At 39.8% G+C, this 22,418-nt stretch overlaps 1 protein-coding gene and 1 long non-coding RNA gene across 2 annotated transcripts in view; one reads left to right on the top strand and one right to left on the bottom strand.

Annotated features, from left to right (window-relative positions):
- Ell2 (elongation factor for RNA polymerase II 2) overlaps nt 1-5,565 on the bottom strand; it is a 72,265-nt gene extending 66,700 nt beyond the window's left edge. Inside the window, exon 1 of the mRNA XM_070031045.1 lies at nt 5,286-5,565. Coding sequence (XP_069887146.1) covers nt 5,286-5,432 — 147 coding nt within the window. The 5' untranslated portion in view covers nt 5,433-5,565. The remainder of the gene's footprint in view (nt 1-5,285) is intronic.
- The window catches only part of LOC138832878 (uncharacterized), a 140,156-nt gene continuing 122,210 nt past the window's right edge, over nt 4,473-22,418 (top strand). The window contains exon 1 of the long non-coding RNA XR_011373720.1: nt 4,473-4,536. This is a non-coding gene — a long non-coding RNA (uncharacterized lncRNA). The remainder of the gene's footprint in view (nt 4,537-22,418) is intronic.

The raw sequence follows: 22,418 nt of genomic DNA, 5'->3' as shown, positions 1-22,418 counted from the left end.
TCCAAGCTTAAAGTTAGAAAGGTTAACCTATTTAAATTATATATGGCTACATTTTTGAAGTAGACAAATGGAATCTGATTTAGCAAACCTCATGGCTTTACTTAATAAACATGTCTGACAATGATGGAAATGCTTATGCTAGCTAGTCTGATACTAAAGTGGTAGGTAAAGGAGAACATAGTCTTCTGTATTTATAAGGCAGATTATTGAAGGCATATATAGACACAATTATTTGTGAGCAAGAAAAGAAAAGGAAAAACAGGATGAATCTTTTCTGTGCCTTAAACCATAGTGAAACAAATGCTGAGGAATTCACCTGGTAGATAGAAAAGCTAAGGTAGGGAAACATCTGCCCCATGACTTGAGAAGTAGGGCTTAAAAACCAAGTAACATATATTCAGTAGATAAAATAACACCTTATGCTTTCAAAATAATAGTCTTTTTAATACAGAGACTGAGTTCTTCATGAAGAATTAAATGAAAAATTGTGTACAATTTTAAAAACAGTAACATTTTCCCAAGTAACACTAATTAAGGGAAGAAAATTTATTTCAAGAGAAATGACAGGAGAATGTGTTAAGAGAATCCTGCATAAAGACATCTGCTTTCTGATCTTCAAAGATTCCTAGAGAATGACAAGCCTCAGCAACCAAACACAACCATGCGAGATGTTTTACAGAAGAGTTGGGTAAGTTCTGTAAGTATCTGAGCCATCACCTTTGAATTTTATTTTATTTTTTTTTGCCAGTATTAGAGTTTGATTTCAATATTCTACCATTTGAGCTGGCACTCTTGACTCACCTACCAGCTAAACTTTTTGCTGGTTAGTTTGGTGTTGGAGTCTCCAATTCTTCTCCCTGGGCTGGCTCAAATGCCTACTTTCTAGATCTTAGCCTCCTGAGTAGCTTGGATAAAAAGCATGAGCCACAGGCTCAAACACCTACATAGGTTGGTTACCTATGCAGCAATGGAAAATCTAAAAACAACACTTCATCAAGATTTTTATATACAAATATATTATTTAAATGTCAAAAGAAAGCCTAACTATATTATAAAATATATTTTAGTTTTAAATATAATTTTAGATGAAATAAAATCTAATTGAAGAAATAACTATAGTAATACATGTTCATTTACATATATAGTACATATGCAGATCACATCAATTTAGATGGACTATATAGCTGTAATTTGTGATTTTATTTATTAACGTATCCTCTTGTTCAAAATCATGTACATTTTTAGAAAACTTAATGTCCTAGGGTAACTGTCATGAAAATAACCTTCCATTTAACATTTTATAGAATTGATCTGAAACTGTTTTCCATTCAAAATGAAAGGAAAACATCACTCAGGATATAGTTACTCCAACCATAACTTCCAGGATTTACAATGTCCTCCTGCCTACTTAGAGAGGATCCCAAGATCTGAAAAGTAGAAAGCTTGAATAATAAAAGTCATGTTTATCTTCTGAAACTTATGAGTTAGAAAACAAGAGTTCAGTATTTTCAAAGATTCTGCTTCCATGAACACCTTAGTAATTTATACTTAAACCATAGCGAGGGCTTAAGTTTCTGAATTCACTTCTGTGAAGCCCTAGCTCAAGTGGATAAATTAAAAGAGAAAATCAAATGGATAAAATGAGAAAAAATTCTCTGGAGCAATAGAGGGAGTGAATTTGCTCAAAGTACATAGTATGCACGTATGGAAATAACACAATGAAACCCATTTGTAAAATTTCTATCCTCTAATAAAAATTTACTCAATACAAAAAGTATGAAACATAAAAAGACAAACTGGACTTCATAAAAACAAAACCAAAAAACCCACCTCTCTGATGCTTCATTTAGCAAATTAACTTTTGAAATTTCTGAGCCTAGAACGTCATTAGAAGAAAAAGAGTACTAGTCATCCACTTTGCATTGTGAAGCCACTTGGAAGCCATTGGTCATCAAGCATCAAGCATGGGAGTTTTATGTGAGAAATAAAAGCTTTTTTTTTCTTTTTCCTCCAGAGAGAGCAAAGTTAACCATTAGAAACATTTCCCAATTATCAACACCTACCAATATATTCCCAAACAGCAGCCCTACTACTGACAATGAAAAAGACCACTCTCACGGTGCCCCCTGGAAGTCTTGGTGTGGTTGAGCCAGGAGGAAAGGCCACAGGGACTGAACTGTGAGAAGATTGGCGAAACACCAGAGGATCTTAGAATAAGTAACAAAGTTGTCCCCCAATCCCTCATTTCTTCAACCTCTTCCCACTTTTCTTTTTGACTGGGATTGATATTTTCATCCCTATTTCTGCTTGCTTTTCCAATCCCCTTGAGGGGTATTTCTGTTGCTCAAGTGACAGCAACGGCTGAGGACAGGAGCTGGTTAAATGAAAAACAAGGCAATGTCCAACTACAAAGGCCAAGTCAGCTTATTCAATCTCTCACTCTTATTGTGCCCTCGCTTCTTCCACCTAACCTGCAGTGTTTTTTTGTTGTTGTTATTCTTGTTTGTTTTGTTTTTGAGAAAAGGAAATCCTAAGGCTCCACACTTAAGAGGTATAGGGACTTGGAAAGTGTCTTTTCCTTTCCCTTTACTCCTGTTGTACAGATTGACCAGATCCATTCATTTGCATGTCCAGATAGGGAAATACTAATGATATCAATAGGCAATAGAAGTCAATAGCAAATTAAACCATTTATTTCTATTTCAGAACTTTTAAATCAAGAACTTAATGTGGTAGTTTGAGAAAGAAAATGTTGGATCTTGTTTCTTGGAAGAAATTGGTACATAAATATCAGAGCTTTAAGAACTCTGATCCTAATCCCAAGTCTTAAAACACTAGGGTACAGGAGGAAGAAATTAAGGTTACACAGGAAAGAAAAACTCCTTGTACCTCAGAGGTCAAACCTACCAGTGAATATTGAGGGCATCGCTTGTCATTTTACTCATTCTCAGAACTATCATTTGCCTTCTCCAAGTGACTTCACCCCACCAATTCCTCACTGGTAGCAATCTCACTGTTCACCTGGATCATTTCCCTGTTATTTTCCAAGGTGGCTAGCTGACCTATTGTGCCCAGATATGCCTTTTCCTGTCCACCAATCTCCGTCTTTGTCTGCAGACTGGCCTCCTCCTCCAGTCTTCTCTTCAGGACTCTGTTTTTCTTTTTCTGTCCCCTACCTACCTTTTCCTCCACTGTCATTCTTCCCCACACCCTTTCCCTGGAACAGCCAAGCTTATCTCTCCATCTTTCAGGGCTGAGTTTCTCTCCACTATCTGCTCTGGTCCCTCTGCCTGTGTATCTGGCTTCCCCCACAAGAGCCTAGGGCTACTCACTGGTGCTCACAGCAGGTGCACCTGTCTGGGAGTGGAAACTGGCACCCAGTTTTGTTTTTCTTGTTTCCCTCTGCATCTGTACTGATGGCTATATAGGGATCTCTCAGCCACATTTCAAGCCCTTTCTCACTGGCATTTCATTGTGTGTAGTTAGGTATCTTTCTCCCTGTATAAACACTTCTTTCTCCCTGTTGCCCCTTTAGCCTCCCACAAAGCTAGTGAGTGTTTTGTACCATATGCTTCTTTGGTCAAAACACATGTGTTCGAGTGTGTCCACCCAATTCTGAGTGCCCTCCTAACAGTATGCTAACCTCTGAATCTCCTGAACATAGCCTCTCACACAAGTGCATACACTTCTCAAGATGCCTCGTGTGTGTGTGTGTGTGTGTGTGTGTGTGTGTGTGTGTGTGTGTGTGTGTGTGTGATGCTTTAACCTCTGCTGACCCAGGTTTACACCTCTCTGAGGAGTTTTTGCTTCAGGCTGTTTTCTCAGTATGCACTTTAAGTGCCTGGCACTAGTGGGAGCTCAACAGATGTTTTTTTTTTTTTCCTCCACTTTTATCTGAATAAATATGGGAGCCTGTGTCTGGTGTCCTTCTACCCCTCGGAGCCTGTTTTATGAGACCAGTTGGAGCACGTTCCTGGGTATGGACTAGGCTGTCAGGATGCTCTGTGGATGGTCCACCTCCCTCTAACTACGTCTCTCATCTTGAGAGTACGTAGTTACTGGTTCCCCATATGGTAACCTGTTTTTCACTCCGCAGTGTATCCACCCTTCTCTCTCCTCCATCTTCCCTACTACGTGAGCATAAATGGCTTTCCCTGGCTGTCAAGTGTGTTTCTTCTTGGTACTTTTCTCCTACTTTCTCCCCCCCCCCCCCCCCCCCCGCCACTTCAACGTGAAAGCGTTTCTGGCTTTGGACTCTGATTTAGGCGTTGGTGTGTCTGAGCTCCTCTCTATCCCAGAGAGGTGTATGGCCGCAGCTTTCTCTCCGGAACACGCGGCAGAGGCAGGAGTCGGTGTCCCGAACGTCAGCTCCCTCCACGCCACCCTACTTCTCTCCCTACCGCTCCCTCCCCCACCCCGCCGCTTTCAGGCTTGTTCCACTTCTAAAAACTCCAGAGTCCGTCCCGGCCACGGCGCGTCTTTCGGGTAGGCTGAGCTTCCGAGAAGTCGAACCCGATGTCTGGTTCCGGCACTAGGGTAAGAGTCCTCCGGCGCGCCCGCGAGACTCAGCGCCGGTGTGTGTCTGCCTCGGATGCGGGCTTGTCCGAATCGCCCAGGGCCGGTGTTCCCGAGTCCCGGGGAGTGCAAGGTGTCCCCCCTTCCCCGCCCCCCGCTCCCCGACCTCGCCGGTCAGGGCGAGCACCCCGCCCAGGGAAAAGCGCCCCGTGTCCCCCAAGCCCCAGTGGGCACCCCCCACCCCCGCCTCACGTAGAGAGCCGGGGTTCGGGTCTCCGAGGGTCCACAGTTACCCCCCGAAAGCGCGGACAGAGGGTGCGCACGGGTGCGCCGGGTTCTTTACTGGTTCTCCGCGCGCGCCCCACTCCCCGACCCCGCCATGGACAGCGTGGGCCGCCCCACTTCTATCCGCGGGCACCTCTCTCGGTCTCCGGGACCGAGCTCGCCAGGAAACCCGCGGGCGCCGTCGGAAAGTCCCGCAAAAGGTGGCGCAGCCCAGGCCGGGCGGAGGCTGCTTCGGCCCCGCCGCCAGGGGCCGCCCGCACGCTAGCCGCGTTCCTGCACCCCCGTCGCCCCGCCGGCCCCGGACCGCGGCGTCAGCGACCCTGCCCCGGCTCGGCGCGGCCCCTCCGCCGCGGGCGCTGACGGCAGCGCTGGCGAGCCCAGGCTCGGCCGGCCCCGCGCCAGGTGCCCGGGCGAGGAAGCTCGGCCAGACGGTGCGGGGGTGCCCGCTGCCTCCCGGAGCCCGGCCGGCCGGCCCGCCCGCTCACCTTGTGGCTCTGGTAAGTCTCGAGCGCCCGGATCGCCGTCTCGGTGAGCTTCACATGCAGGACGGTGATGTTGTCCTGCCCTAGCCGCCCGCACGACAGCCCGTAGCGCTGCTCCTCCCGCAGGCCCGCCGCCCCCCCTGCCGCCATCTTAAACTCCCCGGGGTGCCACCGCCGACGCCGCTCCGGCTCTAGCCTCCACTGCGGCCGCGGCTGCTCGGGCTCCTGCAGCCGCCGCCACAGCTACGGCCATCCCGCTGCTGACGTACTGTCATAGACTGCGCGCAGCCAGACTTCGGGCTGCCACCGCCGCCACCCGCCCCACCCTCTGCCCCATGCCCCGCCCCGGGTCCATCTCATTGGTCTCTTTTCCCTCAGAGCCGCCCTCATTGGCCGCCTTCCAGTTCCCTCGGGGGCGGGGCTCAAAGTCGCCAGAGTTTTGGCTCCCCGGACGGGACGTCCGACAGATGAGAAGCTGACGTCGGGGTGACGTGCTGAGTTAATCGCCTCTGACGTCACGTCTAGTTGTCTTGGCTCACCTGCTGAGCTTGGCCAGACAGATTTGGGAATCCCCTGCTAATCGAGTACCCAGATTGTCAGGTGTACGTATCGAAGTCGGAGCCAACGCCCCTTGGAGGAAAGAGTAGGCAATCTGTGTGGGAGCTGGATGCGCGTAAAAGATTACCCACCAAATATGAGAGCAGGACCAGGGACCAACGAAGTGGCCCGACAGCTATGGGAGCTTGTGGAGGGTGTATGCCCCCGAGGAGGATACAATAGGTGGGTGGGGTCCTCGGAGACTTCTTCAAAAGCAACTTCAGATGCTATTAGAACTCCCTAATCATTTTTCCTTTAAACTTTGAAGTAGCGAATCGATCCTAGTCTTTTGGAGTTATGCTACATTGTGTGGAATAAATGCAAAACCATCTCGAGAGCTTCACTGTCTTTTCTGTGGTGGAGCTGGTATACTAGGGACATGAACTTCAAGGTCTGGTTGAGATCCGGGTATGCTTCTCTGGAGCTAGCCACGAAGTGCGGATCATGCCTTTTTATGGTGTATAGAGAGGCTACTCTGCTTCTGGTCTAATCTCTTTTCAGAGGACCTAGAAGAGTAGAACTGACTTAGACTTGAATAAAAAGAAACATGGATACCTCTAATTTTCTCCTTCAGTGTGAGTACCTCCCATCTTATTTGACAAGGCTGCAGGAAAATTTAGCTAGGGTTGAAGGCTAATTGTGATGGGTTGTAGGGGCTAAGTGAAGGAGACAGAAGCGCATGCGTGCGGACGCCTGGCATACTTTCCATTCTCTGCTGATGCTCTGTGTGTAGGTATGTCCTAAAGAAAGAGCCCAGAATCCTCTTCAGGCTGTGGGTGGATAGAAGAGGTAGGTAGTTTCCCAGGAAGATGAATAAACTGGTAATCAGAAACACCAGATAAAAATAAGTCACTAAAAAAATGTGAAAGTATACAGCAGCACTTTCAAACACACACACACACACACACACACACACACACACAATTTTCCTTTTTAAATAGACATTTACTGTTATTCTCAGATTACAGAATCTTAAGTGTTTTGTTGGAATTCCCCAGGAATTTTAGATAATTTAATCAGGGTTTCCCATTCTGTTAAAATGGGAGCAGTGCTAGGATTGTTTTTTCTACAATTCCACACACTCCCTACACACACTTGAATAAATTCCTTACAGGTACACTCACTTTTTGATTCAGTTCCTCGAGTATTCTACCTATATACAATGTAAGTTTCCAGAAGGGATTCTGTTTCCATATCATATGGGTTAAGTGGAAAGAAACACCTGCATCAATTATTGTCTCATCACAGGAAAGCATTTTGTGAATTAATTTCAATCCATTAGAATTGGCTACTGTTAAGACACAATTAACACTTGTTAATTTAATTGACTCAGTACAATAACCATGTTAGTACAATTCATTGGATAGGAAATTAAGACAATCACAAAACTAGATTAGGAATTTTAGAAGGGAATAAAAGCTTTCTATTTCCTTATTTTCTCAGCTTTCCAAAAGTAAAAAGCTTACTCCAATAGTTCATATCTAAGTGAATTATACTATAAAAAGGAATTTTGTACTTTAATTCTCTTTTTCTATTTTTTTCTTTTCTTTTTTTTATTGTGAAAATACTGTACAGAGGGGTTACAATTACATGGGCAAGGTAATGAGTACATTTCTTTTTTTCTTTTTTTATTCTTTTTTTTGGGGGGAGGTCCAATCATGGGGCCTGAACTCTGGGCCTGGGCGCTGTCCCTCAGCTCTTCAACTCAAGGCTAGTGCTCTACCACTTGAGCCACAGCGCCACTTCTGGCTTTTTTCTTTTTGCTTATGTGGTGCTGAGGAATCGAACCCAGGGCCTCAGGCATGCAAGGCAAGCGCTGTACCACTGAGCCAACTTCCCAGCCCATGAGTACATTTCTTATCAAGCATTATTGCTTCCTCCTTTGTTTCCCCTTACCATCCTTTTCCTTTTCTATTTTTTGTTTTGTTTTTGCTTCTTCATTCCATGGGGAGGAACTAATCACATGTCTAAAGTCTTATTTGAGAACAATGGTGGAGATTGGTGGGGGAGCCTCAAAATTTTGATCAGAACAAGTAAAACCTGTATTCCATTGCCTTTCCAGTGAGAGTGGGTAAACCCCCTGCCCACAAAAAGCCCCAACTTATTCTCTTACTGAGAATTTCTGATGAGATCCTAAGAGCGGGGGAGAAACAATAGTGGTTTTTCATTGTTATTTTTCAAATTTCTAATCTGTGGTCCCTTACTAGGAATTGATTTGTTTTCTCAATTGTGGTAGGAAACTTTCCTTATGCCATATTTTAATGGGTAACACATCTTTCAGTGGGTAACATATAATTGTAGTGAGTCAATGTTGCTTGCATTTTTCTCCCTTTGAGTTTACCAACCATAGAAGGAAGTAATGATCCTGTACATAGTGATAAGATAATCTAGTAATGTCTCTTAATTGATGCCTCACAGGCATAGGACACATTATGCCTGCCTGACTCAGATGGTCAAGTTGTGCTGCTCCTGCTCATGAGGGTAATTAGTTTTAAGGGGGCTGATGAAAGTTACTCTTTGGGAAAGTCACCATTGTAAACACATTTTCTGTCTCTTTATTCAGTTCAAATAACTAAGCATTGATGCTTTCTAAGTGTAAAATGCTGTGAAGAGTTAAAAAGATCAATCTTTATAGTCTAGAAAGGAATTTTCCATATAAATGTGGTGAATGAAGCAGCACACTCCAAACAAAACAATTAAAGAATTAGTAAATGCTAATTTGATGGTGTTAGTGATAAACTAAAAACTTCTTAGAAAGAGGTCTGTAGAGGTTTTGTGGAGGTGGAAGAACTTGAATTCCTCTTGAGGGCTGAGTAAATGGAGTGAGGCCAACTAAAAATGATCTTCATGATCATGCTAACTGAACCCTTTAATTTTATGAATAAGGAAACAGAGACCCCACTAATTTTAAAGTAACAGGCCTGCTCTATTATAATTAGAAGAGACAGGGTCTGAATCAGCTCCAGTGTCTTTGTACCTATATACACTGAATAACTGGATTTAACTCAAAAGAAACCTATTAATCTACTAATGTCACAAGGTCGTGGCAACACACGTGTGTGTGTGTGTGTGTGTGTGTGTTTGTGTGTGTGTGTGTGTGTGTGTGTGTGTGTGTGTGTGTGGCTGGAGAATGTACAGATGGAAGTTCCTTTTCCTTGGAATTCTCTCTCTGAAACCTCTTGTCCCTTATTATCTGACCTGTACCATTATACTGCTCTACTCTCTCCTTTCAAGACTCTCCTAGACCTGTCCAAAGATATTCTTTCCTTGGACACATTTGAAAGGTTTTTAAAGAACATCACTGGCTGGATGCAGGTGGTTCATATCTTTAATCCTATCTACTCAGGAGGCTGAGGCCTGGGAATAGTGGTTAGAAGTCAGCCCAGGCAGACAAGAGCATAAGACTTTTATCTTCCATTAACCACCAAAAAGCCAGAAGTAACCTGTGTCTCAAGTGATAACATGTTAGCTTTGAGGAAAAGAAGTGCAGGGACAATGCTCAAGCCCTGAGTTTAAGCCTTCAGACTCACACACACACACACACACACACACACACACACACACACACACACACACACACACACACACCCCATCACTATTTATAGAAAATAAAACTGTAATTCTTGTAGGAATGGTTTAAGTACATGTTGTGTAAGCACAGGTTTCAAGCTAAATTATTATTATTGTATCTTTTGTGAATGGTTTTTTAGCTCAGTTCATGTAAGTGTAAGAAATACAACATTGCATCATTTATTATTATTATTATTATTATTATTATTATTTCTAAATCTGGCTGAGTTCCCTCATCTCACTGAAAGAACATGTGGAGTGAAATGAAGATGGAAAGGTCTTGAACTGAAGTTGTTCTTAGACTTAGATTGATGTATTTACCTGGGGCAGAGGTAAGGGAAGTACTGGCAGGGGTTTTAAGAAAGCAGCTAAGACCACATGATTTCCTGAAAGGGATAACTGACCTGGGATTTTGCTGAGAGGAAAAGCCTTAGGGTACCAGGTACAGCCTGAGATTAAAAGACATTAGATCTAGCTGTGTGCTTTCTAGAACTTGTAACCTCTATATCTTCTCACAGCGAGTTTTCTGTAGACATCCACCTCTACACTTACGCTCCAGGGTTCTTTGCTCCTTCTAAAACAATCTGAAATTAAAATATTGTAATCTCAGTTTGAAAACTATTACATCTACACCCTTTCCTCCTCCACAAACTGTAGTAATCTCCTTTTCTGTTCCAATCCCTTCTTCACTTTTGTGGCTGAGTAGAAGTCAAGGTTATCATATTTTCAGATATATCAAAGCTAAAACACATAAGCTTATAAAGATGAAGATACTCATACTCAGTGGTCATTAACACCCTTCAAAGCCAATCTCTTTTTTGTTTTAACTTTTGCTTTTTTATCCCTCACTTGAAAAATAGTTGCTTTTTTTTTTTTTTTTTTCCTGGTGCTGGGGCTTGAACTGAGCTTCTTTTCCTCAAGGCTAGCACTCTACTACTTGAGCCATAGTGACATTTCCAGCTTTTTCTGAGTAGTTTATTGCACATAAAAGTCTCACGGACTTTTCTGCCTGGGCTGGCTTTAAACCTGTGATCCTCAGATCTCAGCCTCCTGAGTAGTTAGGATTACAGGCACTAGCCACCTGGCTGAAAAATAGTTTTTATGATATTGTCTTTTGGAGGAAAAAGGAGTCAGATTTAAGTTCTCTGTTTTCTGATGACAAAACTCCTTTTTATTTTGATTGAGGGACATGTCTAGTCCACAGAATTTCACATTATCATGCCTTATGTATTTCTTTCTGAAACATAATCATTGTTTTATGGTTTTTTTTGTGTAATGAGCAGTGTCCTCCATGATGTCAAATAGAAAAAGAATGGTAAAAAATAACCTTAATTATTTTATGTTGGTCTACATTTTTTACTTTTGGCAGTGTTACAGTTTGAGCTCAGGGCCTTTTGCTTTCTAGGTAGGTGGTCTACCACTTGAGCCATGCCCCCAGACCACTATGTTCTTTTATACTCAAAGGGCTTCATCTGTTTCCTAATACCCTAAAGATTTGGGTAAAAAGGGAGTGGAGGAAGAATATTCAGTTTTTCATTTTTAAGCTTGCTAATAGTAGGCCAACTGTCATCAACATCAAGAACAGCACTTCTAATGATCAATAACATTTTAGCTAATAATTATTATTTATTATAATAATGGTATATTAACTATTATAACCGAAGTTACAATTTTGAAGGAATCAAGTTCTAGATTGTCGGAATCTTTGTTTGTGATTCTGTGAGGTATTCATTGTTTAGACTCTCGTTTCCTTTAAGGTAAGGGATGCACAAAGGGTTGTGCATCACCTACTTTGATAAATGGCAGAGCCAGGCCAGAACCTGAAGTTTCCTTGCCCAATCATAGCCCCTCTACCTTCAGACATGTCACTAAGGTCTGAAGAATTAAGCTGAATGTGTGAAGTTATCATAATAAAATAATAAAGAGACTATGGTCGATTTACATCTGTGGGCATGTATGGGATGAATTGCATTCAGGCTGAAACAAGAAAAAAAAGGCAAGACTGAAGTCATTTGAATCATGTACTTCTCACCAAATACCAAATACCTTATTTTAGCTCACAAGAAGGCAAAGAAAAGATCCTTTCAGCTTTTATTTATTATACCTAGCATAGTGACTTCAGTGAGATTTATAAAAAGTAATTCTGTTTTCACTCATTGCATATGCAATTTATAATATATTGGAACTCCTGGCATGCTATATATATATATATATATATATATATACAGTACATAGTTACTTGTCAATGCTCAGGTGATCATTTTAAGTTATTATAAAGATTTATAATTTTTGCATCATTGATTTTATTGCATGTTGCTTATATCTGTGATTTATTTGACAATCAGCCTTTTAAACACCCCAGTTCTCTTGGGAAAATACTTTATAACTTGGTTTGCAGAATATAGAATGACAAAAAAAGTACAAGAAAATTATTATACCTGTGAACTCAGATGATTTTCTTTAATTCAACTTAGAGAGTTAGAATTTTAAGTGTGGCTGATCCCATTTTGCTTTTATTCTGTCATTTATTTAAGTACCATATTTGTCATCTTTCATCTTTGGACCTATGATGTGAAAAAATCAATAAAGTCAGAAACAGCTGGTTTAAGATAGAGATTGGTGGATTCATTATTTGCACTTGAAAATGTGGGTCTTAGGGCTCAGAAGCAACTTCATTGAGTCATAATAGGAGCTGTATTATTGGCCAAGTTTTTTGTGAAAGGTTATGAGAAAAGAGAATGGAAAAGAAAAGAACTGGGGAGTCTCTCAAAGTCCATGTCTACTGTGTAAGGACTACATCCCTCCTTCCTATTCAGAATTATGCAATAATTACCTTTTACCTGTTGTGTGTGTGTGTGTGTGTGTGTGTGTGTGTTTGTGTGTGTGTATGCCTGTGTATATTTTCAAGAATTTTCTAGTAGTATTACTCTTAGTTACATTCTGCTTTGTTTTATTTGGAGTAGGAGAAAAGAGGGGAATTAATCACTGTTCCTTAAGCATTGCACTTATTTGGTTCATACTCAAGGACATGTATTGACCTTGTGTATCTCATCCATTGGGACTGTCATGGCAGCAAGTAGGTGGCTAATAATTAAGGAGCCTGAAGACACCAGGAGTTGGAAAATACAGGGAACCAAAAAGATTATTAAAAAGAGTAAGTGGAGAGACCAATGATCGGAGGAGGTTCTATATTATTTGGGAGTTTGAAATAGGGTGTATCTGAAATATTGAACAGATTGAGACCTAAATGATAATTTACAAATAACAATTAGCAGAAGATCATTGATATTAGTAGTAGCCATATATATATATTTTTTGGGGGGGGGTCTGGTTGTGGGGCCTGAACTCTGGGCCTGGGCGCTGTCCCTCAGCTCTTCAGCTCAAGGCTAGTGCTCTACCACTTGAGCCACAGTGCCACTTCCGGCTTTTTTCTTTTTGCTTACGTGGTGCTGAGGAATTGAACCCAGGGCCTCATGCATTGCAAGGCAAGTGCTCTACCACTGAGCCACCTTCCCAGCCCCTAGCCATATATTTTTTGAGTAAAACTAGGTAAGTATAGTAAGTATATTGTCCTAATAGATAAAAATTTCATTTCAATAGTAGGAAAAATTATGCAACTGGGAAAGGAATATATTTATTTCCAAGAGCTTGTATTGTTGCATAGTACTAAAAGTGATGTCATCTTCAACTGTTATAACAAATTAATTTAAATGATGACAAGTAGAAATGTGTTTGATAGTCTATAATCTGATCTTGGAAGCAAAGTCAAGATTTAGAAGTGCACTTTTTGATTCTGTCCTGATTTTTGCTCAGAATAAATCTTATGTGTAAAATGATTCTGGGTGATTTAAAATCTCTTACTATTTTAATAGTGACGTTTTCTTCAATATTTCTCAACTGAACTAATATAAAAAACTACAAAGAGCATAAGGTATAATTTTAATTACCTGAAAAAAGTGGATTAGCCTCTAATAGGGTATCTGAATTTCTTGAAACAACAATCTAGAATATTGATTGTCTGTCATGACTGACTCTCATGAAAGCTTTGAGACTGAAGTAAGCAGTTTGTCTTAAACAACAGTAGTAGAGAAAGTCAAGCAGTATAGTTTAGCATTGTCAAGTATTGAAAACTGTATACTTTTCATAGGGAAAGAAGTTTGTCCTCAGTAGATTTTTAAGTTCTGGGACATTTTTACAAAAAAGTTCTATCTTGTTGTTTAAAATTAACCATTTTAGTAGATGGTATGGTATACGTTTGAAGAGACTGGATATTATTTTTAGATATTTGCCAAACAGAAGCATAGCACTAAAAATGAAGGAATTTTAGAGATTTGCCATAATTATCTCAACTTTTATCTCAGAATAAACATTTGAAAATTCATTTTATCATTTTTTTCTCTTACAGTCAATGTTTTGGTGGTGTATCCAAGGATTCTTTGTAATTCAAAGTTTTTCTCTAAGTGTCTTATACTAGTACATTTACATTTTATATCTATGCCCACTTTGAGTTAATTTTTGAGAGAGCTATATATCCCAGTTCACTTGTTTGGCTTTGGACTTTTGCTATTTGTTAAAAAGACATTTCTCCATTGAATTACCTTTGCACTCATGTAAAAAATCAATTTGTGTGGGTCTATTTCTGGACTTTCTGTTTTTTATTGATCTATGTCTATCTTTTTGCTAATAGCATACTGTCAATGATTACTGTTGCTTTATAGTAGAATTAGCTTTTCAAATCTCTGCTAGAAAAAGACAAATCCTTTGAAGCACTTTAATTTTCCTTTCAGTAGTGTAATATTCAAGAAAATGAATTATTTCTGAACAATGTTAATGTCTTCTGTGTTCATTCAGCTATGTATTGATTATGAGCTTAGTACAAATTTTAGCCATACTTCTTTTACCTTTGCTGGATAGAAAAAGATTCCTTCACACCATGACATTTATCTTGTGCTTTCCAAACATGACCAAAATACAAACATTTGCAAAAGAACAACCTACTAAATTTCCATTTACAGAAGTTCCCTTGAGGGACTTCCTCCACCCCCTACAGAGGGCCTCACCACTCTGTCTGAGCAGCCTGGACAGCACTGACCTTACCACCGGTTGATAACCATCTTCCTGTCTGGTACAGTGGCAGTTGGTCAGAACTAGCTGCTATGATTCATCCCATTGAAGATTTCTGCCTTTTGAGTAGTGGTGCTAATAGGAGTGAAACTGAATGGTGTCTGATTGGGAGAATTTTCTTTATAAAAGCAGTTTGATTTCTAGTGCTTGGGTAATTGAATCTTTTATTTTTATTTTTGTAGCAGGTACACTCCAATTTCTACTCCCTGTGTGAGCTCAGTGGATAGATAAATGTTATTTTCATCAAGTGTTTGTACTGGCTGTTATTTCTTCCTGAAAAACAAACAAGCACAGCAACACACACACACACACACACACACACACACACACACACACACACACACACATCTTCCATTACTAATTCTTGAGTAGTTTTACCAGCTTTCTTGTTTCTGATATTTTCTCATACACAAAAAAAAATCCCTATTCTAAATATGTTTTCCCTTCAATATGTGGTTAACTTAAGTTTGGAAGAAGAATTCTTAGGAGTCTGAGTAGATAAGCTGTATATATCTTAAGAGCATAGCCTTTTTCTTGGTGGCTGAAGCCAATTTAATCCTGGTCTCTTTTATTGTTTTCTTAGTTCTGATAGGATTATCAATGTTACTTTAAGATCAATATTTTAGAGATGTGGAAATACGAACCGAAAAGTAGCTATTATAAATGCCCTAAAAAGAAAATATGAAAACAAACCCTTTAAAATATTGACAAGGAGAATTATTGAAAAAATATTGATAAGATAAGGAAAAAATATATTGCTTTTTATGAGTTACCCAAAATAAATACTGCCCTTTTAATGAGAGAACATGCCAGTGGAGAAAGGTTATGATTAAACTTGACAATACCAATCTAGGTGTGGGTAAGAAACATGGATATAGGGGATCTGCTACTACTAGCAACTTTTTAAATATATATTTTTATTGTAAAGATACTGTACAGAGGGGTTACAGTTACATGAGCAAGTTACTCAGTCCATTGTCTATTGAGCATTGTTGCCTACTCCTTTGTTTTTCCCCTACCATCCCTTTCCTTCCCACATCCCCAGCTCCTCTCCCTCTGCAAAGTTGTAAAGTTCATTTTCAACATAGTGTCTTGTACATCTTGTTATTACAATGGGTCATCCTGTATCATTATTTCAGCATTTTGTTATTTCCCTTTCCCTCCCCAAATTAGAAAAATGTATATACAAGATGCAGGGCACCGGAATCAAATACAGTGACAACAGGGGTTATACCACGGGGGAAGAACATACAAAGAAACAAACAACAAAAATCACATGGTACATTATAAGTACATTAAAAAGAACAGCAAGAAAGATAAAATCTCTTGTGTCCCTATCTTGGGGTTCATTTTGCTTAGCATCAGCTTATATGGTCATATGTGCATAGCTTTTGACCATTTCTGCTTGTCCTAGACATAATAGTTATTGCAGATAAGGGAAACCATGGGACCTATGTTTCTTTGGGCCTGGCTTACTTCACTTAATATGATTTTTGCCAAGTCTTCCCATTTCTTAACAAATGGGATGGTGGCATTCTTTCTGATGGAGGCATAGAATTCCAGTGTGTGTGTGTGTGTGTGTGTGTGTGTGTGTGTGTGTGTGTGTGTGTGTGTGTGTGTGTGTATCACATTTTCTTGATTGATTCATCTACTGAGGAGAGGGGCATCTGGGTTGGTTCCATATCTTAGCTATGGTAAATAATGCTGCGATAAACATGGTTGTGCTGGTAGCTTTAGTGTGGCCTTGTTTGTGATCCTTTGGGTAAATCCCCAAAAGTGGGATTGCTGGGTCATAGGGGAGCTCTATGTGGAGTCTTTTGAGGAACCTCCATACTGCTTTCCAAAGTGTTTGAACAGGTTTACATGCCCACCAACAATGCAGTAAGGTTCCCTCCTGTCCACGTCCCCTCCAGCATCTGTTGTTATTAGAGTTCTTGAGTATAACCATTCTAACTGGGGTAAGGTAGAATCTCAATGTTGACTTTATTTGCATTTCTTTAATGGCTAGAGAAGTTGAACATTTCTTCGTGTGTCTATTGGCCATTCTTATTTCCTCTTCAGAGAAGTTTCTCTTTAAGTCTTTAGCCCACTTATTAATGAGACGGTTGTTTCTTTGAGAATTTGTTGTTGGGGGTTTAATTTCTTCAGTTCGAAGTATATTTTAGAGATGAGACCCTTTTCCATTGTATGGCTAGTGAAGATCTTCTCCCAGTCTGTGGGCTTTCTATTGATCTTGCTTGCTATGTCCTTTGCCATGCAGAAGCTCTGCAGTTTCATGCAATCGAACCTTTCTTTGTCGAACCTTTCTTTGATTTGTTGTATTTCTGAGTCTTTATTAAGAAAAACTTGGCCTGTGCCAAGGAGCCTAGAGTTTCGCCTATTCCTTCTTGTAATGTTTTCAGGGTATCTGCTTTTACTTTGAGGTCTTTGATCCATTTTGAATTGGTTCTGGTGCAGGGTGATTTATAAGGATCTAGCTTTAATTTTCTACAGGTAATTTACCAATTTTGCCAGCACCATTTACTGAAGAGGCTGTCTTTTTTTCCATTCTATTTTTTTAGTTCCCTTGTCAAAGATTAGGTGGCTATAGATCTGTGGGTTCATTTCTGTGTTTTCTATTCTATTCTATTGGTCTTCTTGTGCCAGTACCAAGCTGTTTTGATTACTGTGTCTTTGTAGTAGAATTTGAAGTTTGGTATTGATATTCTCCCAACACTGTTCTTTCTACTAGCAACTTTTTATAGGATGAGTCATATTGGGCAAACATCATTACAAAAAATACTTGCTATGAAGAGAGTAATACCCTAAGTCAAATTATAGTGGCGATTCTTCTGCTACTAGGAAGTACTTGTTTTCTGCAGCTAATTAAACTTGTGCTAGAAATTCAGCATCTTGTAATATTTTAGTTTTGGATTGATGATGTCCTAGAGCTGAAATTCTTAAACTTTGGTGTTTGGAGATGTGGTTCCATTGGTAAGACATCTGACTAGCAAGTGCAGATCCCTGAGTTCAAAGCACTGTACTGCAACACACACACATACCAAATCAACCAACCAACCAACCAACCAACAACTGAATAATAATTCCTTGGGAAGCTTGTTAATATTTAGGATCAGTTATTAGTTCAACAACCAAAAAATATCTTAACAACTTTTCTCTTGCACCATCAGTCATTTCTCAGCAGGGCACAAGATTTTCACAACAAAATCTTGTGCCCTTCAACTGAATGTTTAAAATATTATTTCATGTAGCACTAGAGCCCAAAGAAGTTTAGGGATGCTAGTTTAAAATTCCTACCCCTTCTGAGCACTGGTGGCTCATGCCTGTAATCCTAGCTATTCAGGAGGCTGAGATCTGATGATCATGGTTCAAAGCCAGCCTGGGCAGGAAACTCAGTGAGACTCTTATCTCCAATAAACTAGAAAACCAGAAGTGGTACTGTAGCTCAAGTGGTAGAGTGCTTGCTTTGAGCTGAAGAGTAGGGAGAGCGCCCAGGCCCAGAGTTCAAGCCCCATGACCAACAAAAACAAAAAAAAAATTTCCTACCCCTAAATTATAATATTCAATGAGCAGTACATAGAGACATAAGATTTGTTTTAATTAGACATTATTAGTTATACAATTTCCATTCCAGGTAATTGTACATCCACAGATGATATTAGATAAGGGAGATAGACCAGGTATAGATACCAAGGGAATTTCATAAGGTTCTTTTCATAATCATTTATTGCCTACTGTGCCCTTAATGATGTTACTCAAGATCCTATTAAGTTAGCTGTGAATATAGTAATTGGTCCCCTGACAATAGGCAGAGGAGTAAAGCTCTGTGGCTCCACCCCATAATGGTCATACTGGAGACAAGATAGAGTTGATGCTTGTAATCTTCAAGAGCATGCCTCTTTCTAGGGATAAGACTAAGGTCCACTATGCTCTAAGGGGCATTTCTCAAAATACAGCAGAAGTCTCTGTAGTTCTTGCTTTCTCAATTCAAGTAGTTACCTCTGACCAACTTTTTAAAGTAATTTGAAAAATCCCATCAAACACCCGCAATCTAAATTCACATTCTATACCAGTTACTTTGTAAATCTAGAAATAACACTGCTTCCATGTGCCAAATTACCAATTTTCATATGTTTTAGGTAGGATTTTTCCCTAAAGATGAAACATGAAGTAACTGGACTCAAAGTAGCTGCACAAACAAAACTGATAATAGCTTTGTTCTTTCTGTATGTATGTAGTAGAAGGTGTTACTGTGTATCCAAAAAGCTCCTATGTGGTGACAAGTGATTGGACCATGAAGGCTCTGACATCATACACTGTGAGTGTATTCATAATTTGATGACATTATTGGAAATGAAACATAGTTAGCAGAAGTGGGTCACTGGGACATGCTCTGGAAAGATGCAGTTTGTCCCAGTCCTCTCCCCACTTCCTGGCTGCCATAAAGTTAGCAGACTTTGACACATGCTCTCTCCGTGGCAATGATTTTAGTATCAACTCCAGCCCAAGGCAATGGAACCAAGTACCATGAGCTGATGAGTCTAAATAATTTTTTTCTCCTTTAAATTGTCTCTCTAAAGTATTTTGTCACAGTGATGAGGAGCTAACACAAAAAGGCATCAGATTTTCTTACCTGATGGTCTGCAGAATTAAAATCCTAGGCTTCCTAGATTTGTGGTTCATTTATATTTGTAGATATCTGGGATTTCCGTCTTGTATCATTTGGTAGTCTTTTGGATTGAGTGCTGAAGGATCCTTGTCTGACTGAATAATTATTCTTGATTATCACCAGACAGACTGCTGTGGTATGTGTGTGTTTGTGTGTGTGTGTGTGTGTGTGTGTGTGTGTGTGTGAGAGAGAGAGAGAGAGAGAGAGACAGAGAGACAGAGAGACAGAGAGACAGAGAGACAGAGAGACAGAGAGACAGAGAGACAGAGAGAGACAGAGAGACAGAGAAACAGAGACAGAGACAGACAGAGACAGAGACAGTGTGTCCTGGGGCTTGAACTCAGGGCCTGGGTACTGTCTCTGAGCTTTCATGCTCAAGGCTAGTGCTCTACCATTTGAGCCACAGCTCCACTTCTGGCTTTTTGGTGGTTTATTGGAGATAAGAATCTCTTGTACTTTCCTGTCTGGGCTGGCATCAAACCATGATGCTCAGATCTCAGCTTCCTAAGTAACTTGGATTACAGATGTGAGCTACCAGTGCCCTGCTAGACTGCTGTTTTGATTTTAATTTTTCAGAGTTTCTTTTATATGCTTTCCATCATCTATCCTATATGCACTGGTGCCTTTAATTCTCAGTAAAATCAGCCTATATTATTTGTATATATTTATCTCTGGCTATAATTTTCTTTTTTTCTGGGGGGGGGTCCGGTTGTGGGGCCTGAACTCTGGGCCTGGGTGCTGCCCCTCAGCTCTTCAGCTCAAGGCTAATGCTCTACCACTTGAGCCACAGCACCACTTCCAGCTTTTTTCTTTTTACTTATGTGGTGCTGAGGAATTGAACCCAGCGCCTCATGCATGCAAGGCAAGCACTCTACCACTGAGCCATCTTCCCAGCCCTCTGGCTATAATTTTCTAGTACATTTCTGTAGTCCTAGGAATTGTATATACATTTTCTAAAGTACCTGGGAAGATTAGGTTGAAAGGTTGTGAAAATGGATAGCATCATTCAGACTGGTGTAAAGCCTGTGTATGATACTGGATCTGCTACTTACTTCATTGTCTGATTAGGCTAAGTAAATTTACCTTGATAAGCCTTAATTCATTATAAGTAAAGTGGAGGTGACAATAGTACCTGCGTCATGGAGTGAAGGATGAAAGGATTGGACATATGTAAAAGCACTTTTATCCATGACTAACATGAATAAAATAGATACCATGTCCAAGCTCCCATTCTGAGATTCTAGGAAAATAGATATGGAGTGGAGGTCAGGCAACATGTATTGTTCAAAGTCCCTAGGTGACTTTAGTGTGTAGCCAGGACTCAGTGTCACTGGACCAGATGATGTTCAGAGCATAGAATAATTAGCAGTGTCATAGATGTAGAAGCTTATGTCTCTGCCCTTTTATTTTATAGTTTTATGTCCTATCTAGAAAGCACCATCGGAAAGCAGAAGTTATATGTGACACATTAACCGTAAGTACACACAGGGTGTGCTTTATTATGGTAGATTCTTTGATATTCTAGGTTGAGCAATTTCTCAGTTGAAAACAAGGAATTTTTTTTTGTTGGTTGTGGGGCTTGAATTCAGGATCTGGGTGCTCTTTTGTTCAAGGCTAGCTCTCTACCACTTTGAGTCATAGCTCCACTTCCAGGTTTTGAGTGGTAATTGGAGATAAGAGTCTCTTAGGAACTTTTTCTGCCTAGGCTGGCTTCAAACTATAGTCCTCAGATATTTGCCTCCTGAATAGGTAGGATTATAGAACCACCAGCACCAGGCTAACAGAATTTTTAAGCTGTTTCAACTCACTGTCCTATACCATCATGTGGAAACCACTCTCACAAATACTATGATTCAGTAAACAAAATCAGGAAATGCATGTTGATATATAACAGAAGAGTATGTTAATTGGATATTTGGTGTGTATATGTGATGAGTTACAATAAATTGGGTTGCCAGGTGGCTACTTAATTGCACTATTGAATGAGTTAACACTCCTTTAATGTGGAAAACTCACACTCATGGTTTAGTGGATCTTTAAGTAAATTTGTGGCTGTATCCAAAAGAGCAATTTACATTTCTTTAAAAAGTTCCAAGCAATAATGTATTTGAGAAACTTTAAGGCCTTATTGTATTTTGCAAATATTCCTTATATTATCACCTGCAAAAAAAATAAGAAAATGCAGAGGAATAAAAGCAAACTGAAATTGTCCACAAATACATAGCCTACAAAAGTCATTATTATGAACTTTATATACCAATTCTTCATAGCTATATATATCTACTTCTACATCTATATATCTCTATATAGAGATTTTATGTATCTATCTATAGATATATAGGTATGATATCATGGGATTTGATTTTAGATCATAGAATACATTAGAATTTACATTTATCCTTTGATATAAAACCTTTGAAAGCATTTTGCAAAAAATAATTTTCTTTCTATATAGTTATGCATAATATATATTAAATTTAATAGTGATTCAAGGTAAAGAATGTAAGACTATGGAAGATTATTATTCTTGAGAGAAAAGCAATAGTGCAATAAGGAATAAATAATGTGTGCTATTTTAGAGTATAATTTTAACTGTATCAATAAATTATGAGTAAGAGTTGAAAATACAAAGATACACAATTATTTACAGAAAATAATATAGGGTCTCAAAACTGCTTCAGAGATAAATAGTTCAAACTTATTAATGGTCTTTGAGGAGTGAGTTAATACATACCTTAATTGTATGAATGAATTTAAGAAGTGCTAACTATATACCAACATAAATGTAGTCCCTGCTATTGTTGGAATGTTTTCCCCAAAGTTTGTGTGTCGGAAGTTTAATTTCAAATGCAACAATGGCAAGAGGTGAGACCTTTTCCTAAGTGATAAATAATACTGATATCACAGATTGGTTTTGTTATAAAACCAGTGCAGCCTTTTCCTGCTCTCTCTTGCCTGTGATGCCTCTGTTGTATTATGACAAGAACAAGAAGGATTTCACCAGATTGTGGCCTTTTAGTCTTTGACTTCCCACACTCAGAAATAAGTTCTTCTCCTTATGAATTATCCAGTCATATCTACTCTGATATAGCAAAAGAAAATGGAAAAAGCTAAGGGAGAGTGCCCAGGCCCTGAGTTTGAGCCCCGGTTGTAGCACAAAGTGAAAATATAAGTAA

Source organism: Dipodomys merriami, unplaced genomic scaffold (genome assembly GCF_024711535.1).
Source record: "Dipodomys merriami isolate MVZ:Mamm:240054 unplaced genomic scaffold, mDipMer1.0.p SCAF_20, whole genome shotgun sequence".
In the NCBI taxonomy this organism is placed as follows: Eukaryota; Metazoa; Chordata; class Mammalia; order Rodentia; family Heteromyidae; genus Dipodomys; species Dipodomys merriami.
The sequence above is the reverse complement of the archived record's forward strand: the minus strand, read 5'-3'. Positions and strand labels throughout refer to the sequence as shown.